This window comes from Centropristis striata, chromosome 6 (assembly GCF_030273125.1).
Source record: "Centropristis striata isolate RG_2023a ecotype Rhode Island chromosome 6, C.striata_1.0, whole genome shotgun sequence".
NCBI classification, from domain to species: domain Eukaryota; kingdom Metazoa; phylum Chordata; class Actinopteri; order Perciformes; family Serranidae; genus Centropristis; species Centropristis striata.
The window spans coordinates 19,644,423-19,665,196 of NC_081522.1; the positions used below are offsets into that span (position 1 = coordinate 19,644,423).

The 20,774-nt window shown below is 37.2% G+C and overlaps 2 protein-coding genes across 4 annotated transcripts in view; both read right to left on the reverse strand.

The window, feature by feature from the left end:
- Positions 1 to 7,906, reverse strand: part of osbpl5 (oxysterol binding protein-like 5) — a 51,164-nt gene extending 43,258 nt beyond the window's left edge. For both annotated transcript variants that reach the window (XM_059335132.1, XM_059335129.1), the window contains exon 1: positions 7,715 to 7,906. The gene's annotated coding sequence lies outside the window, so the exon portion shown is untranslated. The remainder of the gene's footprint in view (positions 1 to 7,714) is intronic.
- A 2,140-nt stretch (positions 7,907 to 10,046) lies between these two features.
- ptprja (protein tyrosine phosphatase receptor type Ja) overlaps positions 10,047 to 20,774 on the reverse strand; it is a 51,427-nt gene continuing 40,699 nt past the window's right edge. For both annotated transcript variants that reach the window (XM_059335069.1, XM_059335070.1), the window contains 14 exons: positions 19,772 to 20,035; positions 19,518 to 19,670; positions 18,703 to 18,904; positions 18,086 to 18,201; positions 17,879 to 17,966; positions 17,756 to 17,800; positions 17,413 to 17,500; positions 16,128 to 16,218; positions 15,840 to 15,916; positions 15,486 to 15,620; positions 12,874 to 12,990; positions 12,059 to 12,219; positions 11,809 to 11,944; positions 10,047 to 11,700 (listed from right to left, as the gene is read on the reverse strand). In XM_059335069.1, the coding sequence (XP_059191052.1) occupies positions 11,542 to 11,700; positions 11,809 to 11,944; positions 12,059 to 12,219; positions 12,874 to 12,990; positions 15,486 to 15,620; positions 15,840 to 15,916; positions 16,128 to 16,218; positions 17,413 to 17,500; positions 17,756 to 17,800; positions 17,879 to 17,966; positions 18,086 to 18,201; positions 18,703 to 18,904; positions 19,518 to 19,670; positions 19,772 to 20,035 (1,832 nt within the window). In that variant the 3' untranslated portion in view covers positions 10,047 to 11,541. The remainder of the gene's footprint in view (positions 11,701 to 11,808; positions 11,945 to 12,058; positions 12,220 to 12,873; positions 12,991 to 15,485; positions 15,621 to 15,839; positions 15,917 to 16,127; positions 16,219 to 17,412; positions 17,501 to 17,755; positions 17,801 to 17,878; positions 17,967 to 18,085; positions 18,202 to 18,702; positions 18,905 to 19,517; positions 19,671 to 19,771; positions 20,036 to 20,774) is intronic.

Genomic DNA, 20,774 nt, shown 5'->3' on the forward strand with positions numbered 1-20,774 from the left:
TGCTCACCCACTCATGCTTTCTCTCTCTCTCCTGGGAGTTGGTGCTATGACATTTTAACATCAATATAATTAAATTAAGTTTCCAGACTTTGATAGAGACGGCTTTCCACCAAAGCCTGGTAGTGTCTGTGCTCAACACAGGATGGGAGAAAAGCTGTGGAACAAATCAGATCGACCACCAATCCGCTTCACTGTGTCAATCTGGATGGCGTTGATAAGGTTTTTTTTGGGGGGTTTTTTCCACTGCGTGACCCACAGCTTGATTTACACATAGTGAGCACTGGAACATATATGGAAATATTTGGAATAAGTTATATATATATATATTGGTCACAGACAATCAACTGCATGGCATATGGGCAATGCTCTGCACATTTGTTGATATCCTTTATATTTAAATGTCTGCCTCAAAGTAGGTTACATGTTATTAAAATATAAGAGAAACAACCCTATCATGTCATGTCCCTACTTTACACCAAGGTTTGTTGGCTGTTTGTGGAAATTATCAGCATGGTTTGACAGTAAAACTGATCAATGGATAAAAGAAGCTTATGGTCAAAGCCAGCAGCAAACTGTAAGCAGGGCTGCATCAACAAAAACATCATAATCTGACATTAAAGGAATTTTTTGACATTTCAGAGAAACACACTTGTTTGCTCCCATACCGGGAGCTAGATCAGAGGATCGATATCAATTTCATCTCTGTGCATTCTGTACAGAGATCAGACCGTGATGTGTTTATCTGAGCACAAAAGAACGGAAGCGGGGGGGATGCTAGGAGCAGCGAGTCACAAACACTGAAATATATGCTGCAGCAGTGTTAAGGACATTCTATGACAAAAAAAAATGTCGATGCCACACTTTGTGTCTCTTCTGAAAACACTGTAACCAACATAATTCAAACTATCCATGACCACTGTTATTGGTAAAAGTCAAAGCTAAAACTCTTCTTAAAACTTTTTATCTACAGGGTCTAAGTACCCAAAAGGTAGATTTTGGGTGAGTATCACTTTAAGAGTGAAGTCAGATGATGGGCCCATGTCATGGAAACTGTCCATGCTCTGAAACCTGAGGTCTTTCCTAAAGGTTAGGGCCATGCTTACTTTCTTGGCAAAGACAGCTACGACTGAGTGTCACACGTATCCTTTTAGTGTAATCTAACACAGTGTCACTTTCTCCTCTCACCTGACTACTGCATTACAAAAACAAAGACTACACACATTACATAGCCTCATAAAAACAAAACAATGCTTATTCATGACAGAGTTGTGACGTAGGTATTAACCAATTTGTCTGTCGTCAATAAAATGCTGTGACATGACAACAGCAGACGGATGCCAAAAATTTGAGCCAATCTGCCAGTCTGCACAGAGCACCATGATGAACATCCAAAGAAGGCTTTAACAGGCTGACATTAAACCGATGACGCAATCAAGCCTCTCAGCATCACCTCTTTCGTAATAAAACACTATGTAATAAAAGTGTGTCAAAAACCCGCAACAACCCCACTGTAAACTCAGCACACACACTGTTGCTTATCCCCTGAAACTTCAGATTATCAGCATTTGACATGGGGTGTCCACAGTGCCAATCATTTCCAAGGACTGGATGAAGTGCCTACAACAAGGCCTGCCACTCTGAATAAAGCAAATGGAGATCATGACAAGGATGAAAATGATACAGTAATTTATCTATTCTGCATACAAAAAATGTGATAGCATGTATCATATGGACACATAAGCCTTATAGAAAACTAATCTTTGCTGGGGTTTTTTCTGCATTAAGCTTTGCAACTGTACTCCGCAAAGTAAAAACACTGGGCCCAGAGTAAAGCTGGCAGCATTTACACGAGCAGCAGCTCCATACATTAAGCTGGAGATGAGTGAGAGGTGGTTATTGATTGCAGAGGCATGAGCAACCGTGAAAATGCTCTGGCCGCCACTGCCTCTATAAAAATAAAAGCCGCGGATCTATGGTGTTAAACTTACTCTATAAATACACACACCAGCTACCTTAAAGCCTTAGAGCAAACATCAAGGGGTCAGGAGGTTAGTCGCAAACCCTAAATTTGTGTGTGTGTGTGTGTGTGTGTGTGTGTGTGTGTGTGTGTGTGTGTGTGTGTGTGTGTGTGTGTTATGAATATGGTAAGCAAGACAGACAAAGAAAGTGTGGTACACAGGTTTCTTTTCTGTTTAAAGAATAGACATTTTTTTAAAAGGCTGCTATGGGAAATACATGCATCATGAAGATTGAAAAAAAAATGTCTTCAAGTCAAGTATCAGAAAATCTCTTCCAATATTGGAATAAACAAAATAGCACAGGTTGTAATAAGTGTCCCAAGTAGAAGAACACTTAAGTGTTCAAGTAGGAGACACACAGCCGAACAACACTGGGGATATAACGGCAGGCTCAAGTATGCTGTAAATAATATGCTTTTGGATTTTAAGTAACAAAATAGCAATCAGAAGAAGACAATGATTATTAGTTACCAGGTATTACAATTATGGAAATAACATTAACAGCAATGTGCTATCTGCATGAAAATCTCAGTAGAAAAAAATACACTTTCTGGTTGCTAATGAATGTTACATCTGAGTAATAAACATGGTTTAAAGGTCTTTAAACTGTTCTGTAAACTATTCATCTTTTTCTCCATTAATGTGGTACAAAAGAACACTGTCTGCAGCATTCCATGGTGTAATAACATTGATGTCATCATTAAGAACAGCTGATATTATAGCAGTTACATTAGGGGACTTGTTCACAGACAGGTGTAATAAAACTCACAAGTATAGTGGCTTTTGTAGTGTGGTGTCTCCAAACAATGCTTCCATTTGGCCATACAACATTTAGTATATGTCATATTGTGTGCTCTCTTGTTCCTAATTTAATAATGTTGCTATATCAAAACCTTGGAAATATCAGCACTGTCGGATTTTGTTCACGCAGATATGAGGTTTCTCTGGAAAGAAAAGTGACATTCTGTGAGAAAGGGACCTGTTTTTAGATCTAAAGGCCAACTTACAGCTGTAAAGTAACTTAGGACAAAAAAAACTCTGCAAGACCATGGGAAGAGAAGGGAATCTTGGCACAATGGCTGCTAAAAGTGCGTTTGCTCTCTGGGGGCAGAGAGACAGATTCAATATGGAGCAGTATTAGCCTAGATTCCCCCACTAGGTGTCGGGGAAAGCATTTATATCTCAGGGGAACTGGAACTGCACTGAGCCATTTATCAAACCCTGGAGTAGGACACTTCCATTGTTAAGAGCAGTCAGATTCAAGCTAACAGTTTATAGGGCTCAGTATCTTTTGGGGAAATTACTAGGAAGAATTTTCACACATAACATACTGACTAGGGTTGTCACGATACTAAAATTTTCAACTCGATACCATTTTCGATACCACAAGGACAAAGACAAAGACCCCAAAATTTAACAGAAATATTTTCATTAACACGAAAAATGCAACATGTAAAAATTAACAGAACAGAATATTTTCTCTTAGGTTATTAAGTTTACTGATATACTGTATGTTTTATGTGGTAATTATGTTTGATGTTTGTTTGTGTCTAGTTTTAGTTTTAATGTGTTCTTATTTATTATTGTTGTTTTATTTATTTAATTATGTAGGTTGGTTTTGTGATTTTGTTGTTGTTCTTTTTCTTTGTTTTTTTTTTCTTTTTTACTGTGTTTGTCCATTGGTGACTTATGTTGTGTTTTGTTTAAATTAATAATAAAAATAAATAAATAAAACATTAACAGAACCACTGTTTAAATATTTATAATAAAAAACAGTTGTGCAAAAAAGAAACTGCAACTATGATAACAAGCTTCAGATACTCGATACTTTTGAAAATGAGTATCGTATCCGGATACAACGTTTTAGTATTGATACTTTTTTGAGTATCGATACTTTTGACAACCCTAATACTGACAATGAAATGTATTTGTTAAGACTGCTTTTTAATAGTGTGAAGTGGCACTTTCTTTTTGACAATATAGCCAGCCTAGAGACTGCGTCACTGCATTATTTCTACCTTGTAATGATATTTTCCATTCTGCAATTTAGAAAAATATTTAGCAAAATCTTCACCTGTCTTTGGAAATGAATTATTATTGGTTGCTTTATCTCTTTTATCACTGCCATTATTGATGCATGTCCAGTGGCCATGGCAATGCATGTCAGTGATGAGCACACTGGAATAGTGAAGTATAATTTACATGATGACATGACAACAATAAGTCAGGATGGTCAGCTTGATGTCAATGACCTTGTAAACAGCAAAACAAACATCTCAAACAATACATGGGATACATAAACCTGAGTTAAACAGAGAGCTTTGATGTTCCAGTGTGTTGAATTAATAGGAAGCCCAGTGAAATAAGAGTGAAACAAAGGAGAACAACACCAACTGCGATGTTTTACAGTGCGGCTGAACGATTTTGAAAAAATAGCTCAGTGTGTTTACTTTGACTGATATCAATATGATTTAAGATATTGGAAGGAATTATATTTTTTGCATCATTATTCTCATTTCTATTAAAAAAAATGTTCTTACAAAACAAAGATTTTTTTTTCTTATGTCTTTAGAATATGATATGTAGGCCAGCACATCTCTTCAGCACCACAGTTCTTAATTCACAATAATATTTTGACACGTGTGTTGCCTTTAACAAACATTTTGCTGCATATGATTTGGATATTGTATTAATACATGTTGCAACTTTGTTTTTTGTTGTTGTTTGTTCAGTCCCTTTTACAGTCCCTAATGAGGAGCCAGAATCTCTTTTCAACGTACCAATGGCAGCACCTGCTTGCCAATAAACCTCAAGATCTAATTGATTGAGGTGACTGACTGGTTTAAGGAGTGTGCAATGAGTGTACCATGTTCAAGATCAATTCTGGCCAGTAAGGTCCTCTTTGTCACATGCCATCAGCCCTCTTCCTCTGATTTATTGTCTTTATATACAGTCAGACTTTCAAAAAAGGCAATAAAATATCGCATTCGTCGTTTAAACCAGTGAATAATAATGCCAGTGCTCAATTGAAATTCCAACAAAGATTACAAAATCACAAACCTTTGAGCCTTTTTGCCTGTACGGATAGGGGATATCTGAGATTAGAGTGGAAATTAGGGGAGAAAGGAGAGAGGACGTTTAACTAGGATCCCCAGTTGGACTCAAACCAGAGACACTACAGCCAGCAGGTTAAACCCCCTCAGCCCACTTGGACACCCTGTGTCTTCCCCTATAGAGTGAGATCAACAGCATGTAGTTGGACACGGCATGAACGGTGGGACATCTGTTGCTGTGTCTTTACTGCTAGAAAAAGCAGTGATTAAAAAAATAACTACAGCACTAACCACCCACAGAAACAACTCAAACAGCTCTTCACATTCTCACCACACTTTTCTCTTTCCTTCATTCACTGCTACTCTCTCCCCACTTGTCATTCACAGCAGAGCAAAGCCACGGTTCTAGTTGATAGGCTTAGGGACCAACACCATTAAATATCCCCACCTGATTAGTGCAAGGTAGACTGTCACATGGAACGACTAGACTTTGGGTGTTAAGAGATCAGCACAGAAAACCTCCCATCATTATAAAAGCCAAGTTGGAAAATTTCATGAAAATTAGAAGAGATGCTGATTTGTTTGTTTATAGAGGATTAGGACTCAATCTCCTTAAGGGCATTAGACATGGAGTATTTAAAGCAACATAGACTTCATCAAAACCAGATATTCAAATATGAGCAGTCTGTTGTTATTGATCTTGACCTATTTCCAATGGCCACACAGTATTAATGACCTTCAAATGCCTGGTGTGTTTCCGCGCCTGCTACTGGCACCAGTTGCAGACTGACATTTTGCGGTCATTCAATATCAGATCAATATTTGTCTATTGGCAGTCTGACAGGGAATCCAAATACTGGATATCAGGCTGTCATTGTTCTGTATAACCCACTCTGAAAGATGGAGTCAACCAAAAGGACAGACATCACAGAAACAACAAAGCAAGGACTCTGCAGAGCTTTGAAGAGAAAGTCGGGAACAAGAGGCAGACTGTTAAACTGTCTTTTCTCACTCGGCTGCAATTTCCCAAATATCAACTGACATTTCACTTCTAGCACTCTGGTAATCATTTCCTCTTGTGCTTGGATAGCCTTCTCGTGAGCTTATTTTTTTCAGTGTTTTGAGTGACACATTCTAGTAACCCTTTTAACTATTAACTAAAGTGCACTTCTGTGCTATTCTCATCTCTAGCAAAGCCCAACTCCACATAATACCACACGATTAAAGATGATGAGCTCTTCTATCTTTGTCTGCACTGGGAATAAACGGAGATGGATGAGGCGAAGTGGCACTGTAAAATCTCCACATTTAGTCATTGTCTCATCACGATTAAATATCACAAGTATAGCACGACCCATACTGGGTGTTGGAGTCAGTAGAACGTCAGTATTTAAAAGATTTTGTAAAATTCTGATAATTATATATTGTTTACTATATGTTTTTTTTATAAACACATTAAATAAATGACAATGTTTGATGTTGACGTTTCCTTAAATTAACTTTTTAAGTTGTTACTTGGACTTAGCAATACATGCTGGAGTTAAATGGTAGACAAGCTTTGTAATGGACAATTTAAATGACCTCAAACATATTGTGTCATTACTGCAATTTCTTGTTACTTATCAGTTAACTTGATATCTGTATTCTTAATTTTGTATAATCTATCACAACGAATCAACTCAATATTACCTAATGCTTTCAATCTTCATTCAGAAAGGCCTCTGTATAAAAGGTTGTTCACTGTCATAATGTGCTGGTAGGAAACACATGTCAAAGGTTACAGTTTTGGCATTACACCAGCAACACTGGAGGTGAACCATGCTGAAGATGCCTTGGCCTGCACTGCATATGCAGTCATTTGACATTTAAATGTCTACCAGCCTCACAATGCTCCCCTCTGAATCATGTACACACTGCATTAAGTCTTACACACTGCATGCTACACGTTGCGCCCTGCATGACATTACGTCGCTGTGCTCAGTATCATGATGGAGGTTGTTTGGAAGTAGCATTAATAGCTGTGGTTATTCCTACACTGGTTGCTCTGCCACATGCGCTGTTATACAGAGTAACGTTGTCCATTTTTCATTGGTCCAATTTGCCAATGCAGCTCACCGTTACACTTGAAGCAGGTGGAAGCAGGGAGGTTAAAAAACGATTAAACACGAGAAAACCATACATAGCGGCTTGCCCTTGCATGTCACAGCCACCCTAGACATCGGCGAGGTTCATGGTTGCCATGCAAACCAGTGACAGCCAAGCTGTAGCCGCATGGGGCATGGTCTGCTAACGTGGAGATGAGGTTTACTTTATGTAGCTAGCTTGTAATGTTAGCCACCACCCGACCAGGCGGTGCGCTACACACAGACAGAGATAGCGGTCCTACCGCCACTGACCAAATTCCTCCGAATATTGCGACGTTATGACCCTCAAAACTACCGTCCGGGAAAAGCAAATTCTCCTCTTTCTACTTATTAACCCAACGCTAATGGTAATGCTATATGAGCTCCGCTAGCTAGCGTAACTTAGCGCATAAAACAAACGTTAGTTGAACAAAATACTCGAGTATGGCTAAAAATAGCAAGTTATCTTTGTGAACGGGTTGGCGTGGTGTAGTAAGACAGCAGCTAAAGGTAAACTTACTCTGTGGCGCTCATACAGTTGTTTCCGAGCGTCCTTCCCAGTCCAGCGTCATAGCATGGGGCTGTGTGAGATAGCTGGGTTGAGGGCAGCAGCAGGCGGGCTGTGGCGGACGGACGGTAGGAGTCGGCTGGAGGAGAAGTTTCAACATGGAGAGTGTAGAGTGGACTGGATCCTCCTGCTGCGGTTCATCTGGCTGCTGCCTGCTGCTGCCGCTGCTACGCAGGGCGCCCTGGCGACACCTGTGGCCGCGGCAGCGTACAACACCTGCTGCTCGGCACTGGGTTGTAAATATTCACCCTGTTAAAATAATCGCTCATTTTTTCAAGTTTTGCAGGAAACACAAAAAACTAATTTTATATATATAGTATTATGTAATTTAAGAGAAATTTTGAACATGCCTTTGTGACTTAAGCAAGATATGCTAACATTTTATTTTGAAGGTGTCTACATAAGAGTCACACAAGCCTGTCAGAAACATGGCATGACAGTTATCATGAGCATTAATGTTACTTCAAAGTGGCATTAATGTTCATGACACATCCCATGTCATGTTTATGACACTCTTATGTAGACACCTTCAAAATAAAGTGTTACCATATCTTGCTTAAGTCATAAAGGCTGTTGATGTTCAAAAAATTGCCTTAGTCACATTTTATTTTGACTTAGGCATAATAAATCTGCTTAAGTCACACACTTGACATAGGCCGTTATCTTAAAGGGGTAAAATCACATGATCTGATCAACTGAGGATGTAGGCGATTTTACCATAGGTGGCTATGATGATTTAGGCAAAAAAAAAAAAAAAAACAAGAACCAGAGCTGATATCTAGACATTTTCAATGGTTTTCTTGATAATAACCAAAATCATCAAGAAAACCATGGAAAATTTCTAGATATCAGCTTAAATTAAACTCTTATGAGCTATTTTTGTTGTTATCATTATATTTGTCCAAACAAATGTACATTTAGTTGTACCAGGCATTAAAATCAACAAGAAATTGAAGAAAACAAGGGTGTTCTAATCATTTTTTCCATGACTGTATGTGTGTGTGTGTGTGTGTGTGTGTGTGTGTGTGTGTGTGTGTGTTCAGGGTGATACAGGCCTATAATATCTAATATATAAAATGTATAATAACTTGAGTAGTTACACTGGGTTACCTCCCACCACTACCTAAAAGAACAAACATCATCATACATTTTTATTATCTCCATAAATACGTAAGTATATGTAAGCCCCATTGTTCACAGAGACATGGCCAAGCATTTACAACTTCTCAAGTCTGAAAGTCTTCATGCTGCTACAGTGTACATTTAACCCGTCTTAATTTAAAGGTCAATGCAAGGCCTGTGCATAGCTGTCTGGTTGTGTTTGTGCTCCTTATTGTCCACAAATCCTCATTTGTGGCTGTTTTTTATGCTTTGAGGGCGAAAAAAACAAAACTATCATCGCCTCAATTGGAAACTGAAATATCCCGGTGTAATCCATTAAGGTGGATTTACTGGCACATAAGCGTTTGAGCTCATCATTAAATTTGGCTCACTCAGTTATCTTTTGTCCTATTTTAATTTTGTATTTGCAGCTTGAATTGCTGTCGTAACAGTTCCATCTCTCTGTATACGTTTTACTGCAACACATGGTATAGGAACCTTTAGTGTTCAAATGCCACATCTATTTATAGATTCAACTTGTGGTTCTGAGACATGAAACAAGGATAATGAGTGAGAAATATGTGAGAAATATCATGGTTATTGAAGCTGACACGCTGCAAAAATTGTATATTACCACCATGCCGGGAAGTGCCCTCTGTGTGAAAATGATTGCCCTTAAAACCACCCCCATATAGCACCAAATCCCTTGAGTCTATGCCTGATGTGAGCTGTAAAATTCAATTTTATGAAGTCTCCGTGTAAAAAGCTTTTTTCCTTATGAAGTAAGAAACAGAACTGGCATTATTTATTCATCCTTTGAGGATGCACTTAGCTACCTGCAACCTCAAAGTTGCTCTTAATAATGCAGAGGTTTGCCAGCTCAGTCCTCCTCTGCAGCAAGCAGCATTTTCTATTATTTGCTGCTTTTGATCCTTCCATTTCATTTAAACAATTAAAAAACAAATTTGCATAAAGAAGTTATCAGCAGCACTGCTGTAATACAGACTGTGCATACATGTTTTCTATGATGTACGCAACAAAAGAATAAACATCAGCATTGGGAGTTGAAAAATGATGATAACATTAGGGTGAGATTAAAAATATTTAAGCTGTTTGGTTCAAGTAAAGGAGAGATCTCCCTCACACTGAGTCAAAGCATACATTACATAGCCATACACACATGTGGGGTAAAAATGTAATAACATCTTTAATCCCATTTTTTTTGGTCACAGATTTAACGGTACACAGTTATTAAATCCTCGCTCCTTTTACATTTATTTGCATTGTACCAGCAAGCATCATATAAAGCATTTCAAAAACATTCTACAGCTTTGTGACTATTTGCTATTCTTTTCATGAAGTGCTTTCAATCATTAAGTACATTATGATACAATAAAAATAACACATGGACTTAAAAATATCTACAGGCTAACCACACAGCAATTATCTTCAATTTTTTTTTTTTTTTTAAAGTACCTGCCTCATGGAAAATTCTGCCCCTTAGAAGCTGAAAATAAAGCTCCTCTAGTGATGTTAACATCACAGGAAATGTCCATAGATAGACCAGATACGCAGCAGGAAGTGACATAACATGGCTGGTTTTTTTTTTTGAGGAATGCAGAGAAGAAGGACATAAACAAAAACAATGGGTGTGACCTCTAAGTTCCTCCAAGTACACACTGTTACAGAATGCATTTTCTAAAACCAAACCTCCCCAGGAAAATATTAATTTTTTTTTATTGTTTGAGTTCCTGAGCTGTTGTTTAATGTTACACATCTCTTTAATCAAAAGACACAAAATATCAAAGTAAAATTGTCACAATTAAATGTGTGGCGAATATCAAAAAATGTTGCAATCAGTTTCACAACGCACTGGCCAAAATGTAATCATACTGAAAGTTAAAAAAAACAGTGTATAGAAAGACAAATGCATCCAGTGCATTATTCAATACAGTGCATACATGTACAAAAGTCTCCACAAGAACAAACAAAAATAAAGTCATTCATTAAAAGGCATTGCACAGATCAAATTGGCTTAAGAGGTGCAAAATGTATTGGCTGCTGGACAATCTGACAAACTTCAATAAAATATGACATATTAAAAACTTAAGAAGGTTCCTGTAACAAGGTTCAGTTTAAGACAAATATGCTGGAGTGCCACCTATTGGCACCAACATATACAGGCTTAAGAAGGCACACAGTATTCATCCAAAAAAGTTCAATTAATTACATTTTTTTTCCTGTCAAAATAATACCTTATAATACAGCATCCAACTTGTTACCTGAGCAAAAAATGTCATCATCAGTAGGTCATACAGTAGTAGACAAGCAGAAATGTAAAGAAAACATCTGAGCAATATATAAATCTGCAGTTTTAAGAGACATTTCAATTTTATATTTGACTACGTTTTCCTATAATTCAAATATTTTTGGTCAGTGATTATGTCCCCTATTGTATCTCCACATACAGCTCCCTCCATTATCAAATTCAACATTTTACACAAATAAATACCACAAAATAGAGGTTTAAATCCAGAAAACTACATGATTTTTAACAAAAGCATATATAAAAATAGAAATAGCAGAATCTGTTAGAAGGGATCCCTTTGCAAATGTCAGCTCAGTTTGTTGCTAAGAGTAAAGAGGGAATTTTTAGACCTGAGTGGTTTTTTTTGGGCTTATGCATTGCGGTACCCGTTCTTGGGGTAACCTTTCTTTGGTTCTACGTTCTCATAAATAGAGAGTGCGGCAGTATTTTGGTAGATTAGATCCACGTTGGTTCCAGTTCTTGATCTGATGATGTCTAGGGCACACTGGTTTAAGAACACATACTGGTCCTGCAGGGACATCAGACAGAAAAGTTCACTCAGCTGCAGCACACTTAATTTATTCTTTACATATTTCAAACAACATGCACAGCGATACGGCAGCTGACTGTGTCCTACCTCTGTCTGCACCATAAGGGGTCGGTGCATGCGCAGATCATGGACGATGCCGTACACGTCCACAATATTCTCCCTTTCAATCTGGAAGATCAGATGGTCGATGGCGATGAAGGTGCCTGTGCGTCCAACACCAGCACTGAGTGGAGAAAACATAGACACACATACAAGGAAGGGAGGAGAGAAAGACAGAATATTAGTCATTTTAGTTGTATAGAATTGAAGGCAAATGTGTGTATGTGTTGTGTCAGACCTGCAGTGGACCACAGTAGGGGAGTGTCTGGAGTATTGGTCCATGTGCTCTCTGACCAAGTGTCTGAAGCTGATGAGGAGCTCGGTGGTTTGTGGTACGCCGTGATCTGGCCAGGCTGTGAAGTGGAATTGACGCACTGAACGGGTCTCTGCTGTTTTCACCTGGAGGATGAACATGCGCATGTACTCAAAATAGATGTTTGGCTGAGAATTAAAGTGTTTTGACACTCGAAAAATGCACGGAACATACTGTGTGTTTTCATTTATTACAGACACGGGCCCTGATGCAGAGAGCATTTCACAATTGCTGTCAATTGAACCTGAACTTAAAATGTGTTTGTTCTCTCACACAGTTGATAATGGCTGGAGGATAAGTATTCCAAACAAAAAATAAATAATAATAATAATAATAAAATCATAGAAAAGTTTATTTATGTCAGTAATTAAATTAAAAAAGTGGAAATAACACATTACACACAGAATTAAACATTTCATGTCTTAATTTATTTAATTTCTATTAATTATAATGATTATGGCTTACATTTAATAAAGACCTAAAATTAAGTGTCCCAAAAAAATGTTAATATTAAAAAAGACCAATTTTAAAAAGTATGTTTAAAATGGAAATGTTGGCCTCTGAAAAGTATGTCAATACTTGGGACTATTTGACTTACTACTGGAAATGGACTTTTCCATCATATTCTAATTCACTGAGCTGCACCTGTAATGTGTGTTGTCATATACTGACACACAGTGTTGATTATTACCCTCCAACAAAGATTTTGTCCTTGCCATATCTAACATCACGCCACTCACATTTTTAATGTCAAATTCCCTGATGGTCCAGTCTTCAAGTGGTATGTCGGAGGTTGTTGTCACAGTGATGTTGTTGAAATGCTTGGTGCCGTCATCCCAGTATTGCTCGCATTTAACCTGGAAAAAAACAACAATTGTTCAGTTGTAACACACGGCAATTGCTCAGAATGTATAAACAGAATATACTGTATAAAGATACATTACATTTGGAAAGACTTGTGTTAAAGTACATGTATATCTTAAGGAGAAAATTGTATTAATATTACACACTTCATTTAATTTTTTTCAATTTGATGAGATTTTTACAGAAGCGCCAAGAGGCAAATGAGAAAAAAATAATGACTTAAGAACAGATTAAGAGAAGGTTGTTTTTTGTCAGCATCAAACATGCACATGACAGTAATCTTACATTACGTGTTACACATTATATATAAACTTTGCATTTAGATTGCATGTGGAAATTAAATTTCACTTGGAAGAAAACATTCAGAACATGGCGCAGCAGTACCTTTCAGCCTCTTGTGGCCAAAATGAGTATTACAACAGCAAACACTACTAAAAATCACCCTGACAAAAAAAGTTTCACTTGCCAAAATGTTTTTTTAATGTGTTTATTATAAGATTATCCTGGCAAACCCTTTTTTCACCTGTTCTTAAGTAAAGACACAGGACTTTTTTTTTTTTTACCCCTCATCTACCTCTCAAGGCAACACTATGATCTTTGTGTCATTCAGCTGAACTGCTTCTATTAGTTTTTATTTAAAAAGACACATTTTAGCATACTTGTGTTAACATTAATAGTTAAATTTCTGGTGGAGCAGTTCTCTGGTTATACACTGGCTTGGCTCTGTTTAATGAGTGACATATAGAAATGTAACATACTTTTCATATCATTTTCTTTTTTATTAACCTGATTTCATTTTTAGTGCTCAGGTCCTGAATGTTGAATGTTCCATTTATCCCTGCTCAAGCATTGCTTTACATTAATCAAGCACTCATAATGTAACCTATTAATTACCCACAATATCTTTACTTGGAGAGGTAAATGGCAGATGGAGGATGCATTTAGGGAATATGTTCGTGAATACATTATATTCCAGACACAATAGTATGCTGGCTGGGAAGACAAAAGAAAAGTTGGGTGAACTCAAAATTCCAAGGCAACAAACTTCGATAAAATTTTAAGTTGGACAATTAAACAAAATATTTTAAGTTTTGATTTGAGTTTGTTCAACTCTGAATTCTGATTTTTGTCAACTCAACTGTAAGTTGTACTAACTTATAATTTTACATTGTAATAACTTTTAATCCTTACTTCTGCTAACTTCTGCAATGTGCAATTGGCACGATTGTAACGCCGCTATGAAATGTCAGCTAATGTTGCGAACACAATTTTTGTCACACCGTGGTGAGGTCTTGGGTTTTTTATGTTTTGGTCTCGTCACTGCTTTTATTTTGAAAAGTAACTCTCCTCTCGTTTCAGATCACCTGCCCCTCCCTGTGTGTGTCACCTGCCTGAGTGTCTCCCCTAATTACCAATTGTGTTCACCTGGTGCTCCTTCCCTCATGTGTTAAATAGTCTGTGTCTCCCTTGTCCTGTGCCAGTGTGTCGTTTTTCGTCTTGCCAGCATTTCCACAGTTCTTGTCATCGCCACAGTCATCTGCCTTGCTTCGTTTTCAAGTTGTTCTCCTCGTAAGAGTGATTTTCTTTTGTAAATTTTCACAGCTTAGCTGCTCCCTTAGTTTGTTAGTTGTTTAGATTGCCTTTTGTTTTTCCTCCTTAAGAGTGATTTTGTGTTATTTAGTTTTTGCCCTTAGATCGTTCCTCCATTTTACAGAGTGGTTTTTAGTTTAGTCTTTTTCCCTGTTTAGGTTTTTCCTCCCTTTTGGAGCGCCTTTTGTTTATTAGTATTTTTGTTTGTCCCTTTTTCCCCCTTTCCCTTGTCTAGTTAATTGTTCATTACCCCATAGGATAGTTTGCCCTGAGTTTCAGGATAGTCAGGAGTTTTGTGTTTTTCCCTCTTTGTAGGGATTATTATTGTTAGGTCCTTAGACTGTTAATGTTCATAGCCTTTTTGTTTCCTCTGTTCGGGGAGTTCCTCTTGCTGACCAAGTACCTAAATAAAGTGCTTTTGACATACTCTGATATATCTCTGCGTCTGAGTCCTGCTTCGAGCCCGACCTGACAATTTTGAGTTAGCATTGATATGCTAATGGCTACTCTTGTAGCTGTAACAAGCAGCGCCGCTAGCATCAGTTAGCCGCTAGCATCAGTTAGCTGCTAGCATCAGTTAGCCGCTAGCTTTCGCTAATGACCGAATTTCACCGCTTTCCCACATTTCACAACAAAGAAATAAGAGTTACCAGAACTATTGTCCCTTGTTGTTAACCCCAACTTAAATATATAGGCTAAGTAACAACAACTCACAGACAACTGGCTTACTTTGTTGTGCTAACTTACATTATTGCCCTAAATGTCAATAATTTATATTTCCAAGTTTACCAACTTAAATCACTGTTTTAGGCCAAAAAATACAAGTTGACTTTTTTGCAGTGTAAAGGTGTGTGTGTCTTCATATGTCCAGGCATGATGTTTGTGTTCGTATACTCACTCGTCCCTGTTCATTACAGCGTGTCAGCATGACCAGAGTCTGCACGTTCTTTTCCCACACCATCCTCCAGAAATCGCTGACTGTCGCAGGCAAAGGACCCTGAGCCGCAATGTACTCCTTCCTGGAGTTGTACCCCTGTCAGGCAAAGCAACAGCCCAGGCGCACACACACACACACAGACAAAAAAAATCCATCCTGTTCAATTTTCTTTCAGATTCTCAAGTGTTTGAAAGGTCACTGTGGATGAAGGGGGAGTAGTTTATATAGCATGGCATTAAGCAAATGGATGAGCAGTTATGTTGATCAGCAGGATGTTTGCTGATACTGAAGCAATGACTGAGTGTCAGTACGCACCGGCATGTAGTTAGCATTGATGTAGTCATCATATGGACTCCCTTGGATAATAGAGAGTTTCACCCTAGAGGCGTCATCTAGAAAGGCGAGAAAAGAGGGTAAACGAAATGGAAAAAAATGTGTAGAAAGGTATGGCCGCACTGACGTTTGACTGTGTGTTATAATTTACCATCTAGTTCAAACTGGGTTAATGACAGTAGACACAGTATGATGGGTAATGGTGCAGTTACATGAGTAAGGAGTGTTATGGTTGGAAGCAGCAGGGGTGGATTTGTTAGTTTGACTCACAGGGAAGCACGTTGTTGTAGCGGTTCTTGGGCTTGTTGTACTCCGTCAAAGCATTTGTTTTCGACTGACCTGTACCAACAAGCTTCAGGTCCTTTTTAAAAGAAAGGAAAATAAAGTGTGAGTGATGATTGGGTGACTCACTTTGTGTCCAAAATCTGCTGCATCTCAAAATCTGCGTGTGGCAGAGGTGGGACCAAGTCATTGTTTTGCAAGTCCCAAGTAAGTCTCAAGTCTTTGCCCTCAAGTTCAGAGTTAAGTCCCAAGTCAAGACTGACAAGTATCAAGTCAAGTCCCAAGTCCAGCAGTTTGAGTTTCGAGTCCTTTCGAGTCCTTTTAACCACAGGGTAATAATATATTTACACAGATCATGTATGCTTTTAAAATCTGTTTTTATTTATTAAAACAAGTGCAGTTGAAATGGCAGAAAAAATAGTCCTAATTGCACTATTAACCAGTCATTTTTAACATTTAACTCATATTTTGAAAGAATATTCTTAATTTTAAATACATCTGAAAAAACAAGTGCAACTGAAATTATTTGTTCAAAAGTGCTAACTTCGTACTTCCATACCAATGATGCCATATTGCATTTTAACTAGTTCCACAGCAGCTCACACACAATGAAAGATACAGAGCCTTAATAACATATTTTTAAAATCTTTGGGTATGGGGGAAAGTTGCAAGTCTTCTCAAGTCAAAAGCCTCAAGTCCAAGTGAAGTCATGAGTCATTGATGTTAAAGTCCAAGTCGAGTTGCAAGTCTCTTTACATTCTGTCAAGTCGAGTCTAAAGTCCTCCAATTCATGACCCGAGTCAGAAATAAAGCCACTTTTTTCTTGCAGATTCACCGCTTTAAATCTCATAAATCTGCACATTTTTTCCTTGTGGATTTTCCCCCTTAATCTTGTAAACTTTATTCTCAAAATATTATTTTCATATGTTTTTTTTACACATTCTAGCAGTATGTAATATCCTCCAATATTCTCTAGGGTGGAAATTTGGAATTTGCAAGTATTTCAATGAGTGCCCTATTAAGGGTTAAAGTGGTGAATCTGGGAGAAAAAAGTTGCTTTTTTTCCCCACTTTTTTCGCACAGATTTGCTACTTTAAATCTCTAAAATCTGCGACTTTATTTCTTGTAGATTTGCCACTTTAACCCAGTACATTTGCAACTTTTTTCTCTAAATATTACCTGAAGTTAACAAATATAGTTCTTTGCCTGATAAGGGGTAAACAAAAACTGGCTGTTATGAAATGGGCCTTTAAATATTAAGCTCATGTTTTACCTCAAACTCTTCAGCAAAGCCACAGTTGGAGTCGGCTTTCTGCTTCTTGTAGTAGGCCTCGTAGTCCTCCACCCTCACAGCCACACTTCTGCTCAAAGGGACACCAGAGGTCAGACATGAGTCATGAGGTTTCTTCAGATAACCAATGTAAGTTTATTTCATGTCATAATGTGTAACATTTGACTGATCTGATCATGCTTTATAATTTAAGAATTTATACTTACACTTTGGCTCTGGAGCAACAAAAAAAAGGGAAGGAAAAAAGTAACGTTGACCAACTGTTACAGAAGATTGTTGTCCATTCTTTAAAACTATAATAACAGTGTAAAAATGCAAACCTTACCTCATGGAATGAATCTGGATGTCTGACGATTCTTTGTTGGACACCCTAAAGTACATGAATAGCGAGTTAGTATTATATACACTGACTCAGCAATCATTTTTAGCAATGATCACAATGACAAACCTCTTCCAGTAGATAATGAATCCGATGAGGACGATGAAAAGAACGCAAAATATGCCAAACGTTGCTCCGACAGCCGTGTAAATGACAGCTGAAATGTTGATGTTGATGATGTTGATATGAGGACAGAAAGACAAACAAAGAGGCCAGTGAGCATTTCCTCACACAGGGGAGCATTTTATAGTAAAGCTTTGGTTGTGAATGTGGTACCTGGGTCCTGTGGGAGTGTAACAGCAGGATAGAGTTCTGTTACTGACACCTTGGATACTGAAAGATCCACAAGGTCTTGTTTCGGAGTCAGGATGGTGAACAACACAATAGCATATCTGTAGGATTGAAAAAGAGATTTAATAACAATGTTTGGTAACGCTTTATAATAAGGTCCTTAATAACCATTAATTAACAAGTCATAAGGCATTGTTCTCGCTTTAGATCCGGTAGTTGCAAAAAGCATAGTTAACTTATAGTTAACTTATAATAGATGAGCAATAAAGTATATTTTAATATCAATAAGCAAACAAAATAAGATTAATAAAGGCATGGCAAAGACATAATGGGTGGGTCATGGGTGTTTGTAATGCCATTATTAACACTTATATAAGCTTATAAACATACAATAATGATAATAAGCATTTTGTAAGGACTTACAAGGGCCTTATTACTTGTTAATTAATGGTTATTACAAGGACCTTAATATAAAGCGTTACCCAATGTTTTTAATACACATCTTACACTTATATATACTATACATGTAACATATATTACAATTCTTTCATAAAAAAACATTTCTTGCTTTTGCACATGTATTCAAACACTGTATTTCTTACTGGTATTTTTTAGTAGCTGCCAGAGCACCATTAGTGTAGCCCTCGAATTTGGATCCATTTCCTACTTCGATGGTCAGATGGCGTTCTGCACTGCGTGATTGGAAGATGTTGTCTCTGACTGCTGCCAGGTATACTGGTGTATCCTTTGCCTGCCACTGAGCGTAAGTTTTCCCCACGTACTCTGTTAAATTAGACAATTGATCTGGAAGGACAGGAATTACAATAATTGGTTTCTGACAGGAACATTTTTGTCACATTTTTGCCCCATCAGTAAAACTAATATCTAGATCCTGCCATGGTTGATTCTGCTGAGATGAACGGTCATGTGACAAATATTCAGTGAAAATCAGACAGATCAGCAGGTTGTTTACACAGAGCAGAGGGGAGAGGACAGGAGAGGTTGTAAAAATGCATTTGTGACACATTTGTCGGCACTTGGAAATGTGTTGTATATACTGTATACTATACATTTATATTGAATCTATACATTGTATGGATTCAATTTTATTCAAATTCAAACAAAATTACAAAGTTAAGAAATATATCAGAGAAATTTAATTTGCGCCTTTTCTTTTTTTTAATGATATTTGACATTTTAACTGTGTTATTTTGCACAGCATTGTGTTATTTCCTACTTCTAGACATAGGCTTTGCTGATTCCATAGAGGTGAAGGACTTATATCTTTCAGTGAAATACAAGGTCACAGTGTACAATGTAAAAGAAGCAAATGCAATGAAACTGCTTAGGCTTTATTGGGTGAAGCATTATGATAGTGCAGCATAATTACAACACTCCCTAAGAGGAAGAAACTCACCACTGGCTGGACTATTTGTCACCAGCACGCCAACATGTGTGATTGGCCCATTGATGTTGTCCATCAGGCTCGGGTCAATGTCAATGGAGAACTTGTTGTACGCGATGGTGCCCACTTTCACCAGCGTACTATAGTTTTCTGGAATTGGTGGATCTTTAAAAAAAATATAAAAGTGAAAATACAGTATTTTTACGGAAAGATGTTTTTTTGTATTTACAATAGTTGTGTAATGTTCACAATGCATAATGTCCTACTTGTGATGCCTGTCCTGCAGGAAATGGACACAGGAGTGCTGGGTAGTCCACAGCTCTGAGTCTCCACACTCACTTTGTATTCAGTAAAGTGTTTAAGATTGAGTACAGTTTTCTTACAACAGGTGCTGATTGAGTCCATCTCATTATTGTTTACAAAGATCTTGAAGCCGGAGTTCTGCCCTTTGGGTTTTTTCCAGGACAGATCGAGGCTGCCGATTGCTGTGTTTAGACCTTTACAATTAAAGTTCATCACCGGGCTTGCATCTGTAGCATCAAACAGAAATGAATGTCAGGAAAAAACACAACATCGAATGACACAATTGTATTTACATTTTTCTAAGGGGAAAACTGTCCAAAAATAATAATAATATCTTATTTTACATCTGTTCATATTTATCATGGGAGACATTCTTTCCATTACTTAAAAAAATGATAACAAAATGAAATTAAAATAATAAAAACCTTTAAATTGTTATGAAATTCTTACAAGATACCATCTTAAACCTCAGAATGCAACACACATTTTAACCTGAAATCACTTCACTTCACAAGCCTTCCACAAAACTTTACAATAACCAACTAAGTGATGTTTATAGATGGTTTATAGAACAATTATTAAACATTTACAAAGTGCTATACAATTTTAATTTTTAAATGTTTTCAACCTATTTCTTAAAGGTATATGAATAATTTCAAAATCATTAACATATTTAATATGGTGTTAAAATGTTAAAATGAATGCAACTAAAACTATGAATAAATTATTAATTATAATGCAATTGTTTTTTAATGGTAAAGGAACTATAAACTTACATTAATATACCATCTATTTGTCATTTATAAATGATGAAGTTAGTTAAACATTTATAAATCATGTATTAACCATTCTTAATGGCCTATATACGGTTTATAAATGATGATTAAACATTAATCTGTTTACCATTTATAAATTATGTTTATTGTAAAGTGTTACCCAATTTTGTTATACGGTCAGTTGAAACAA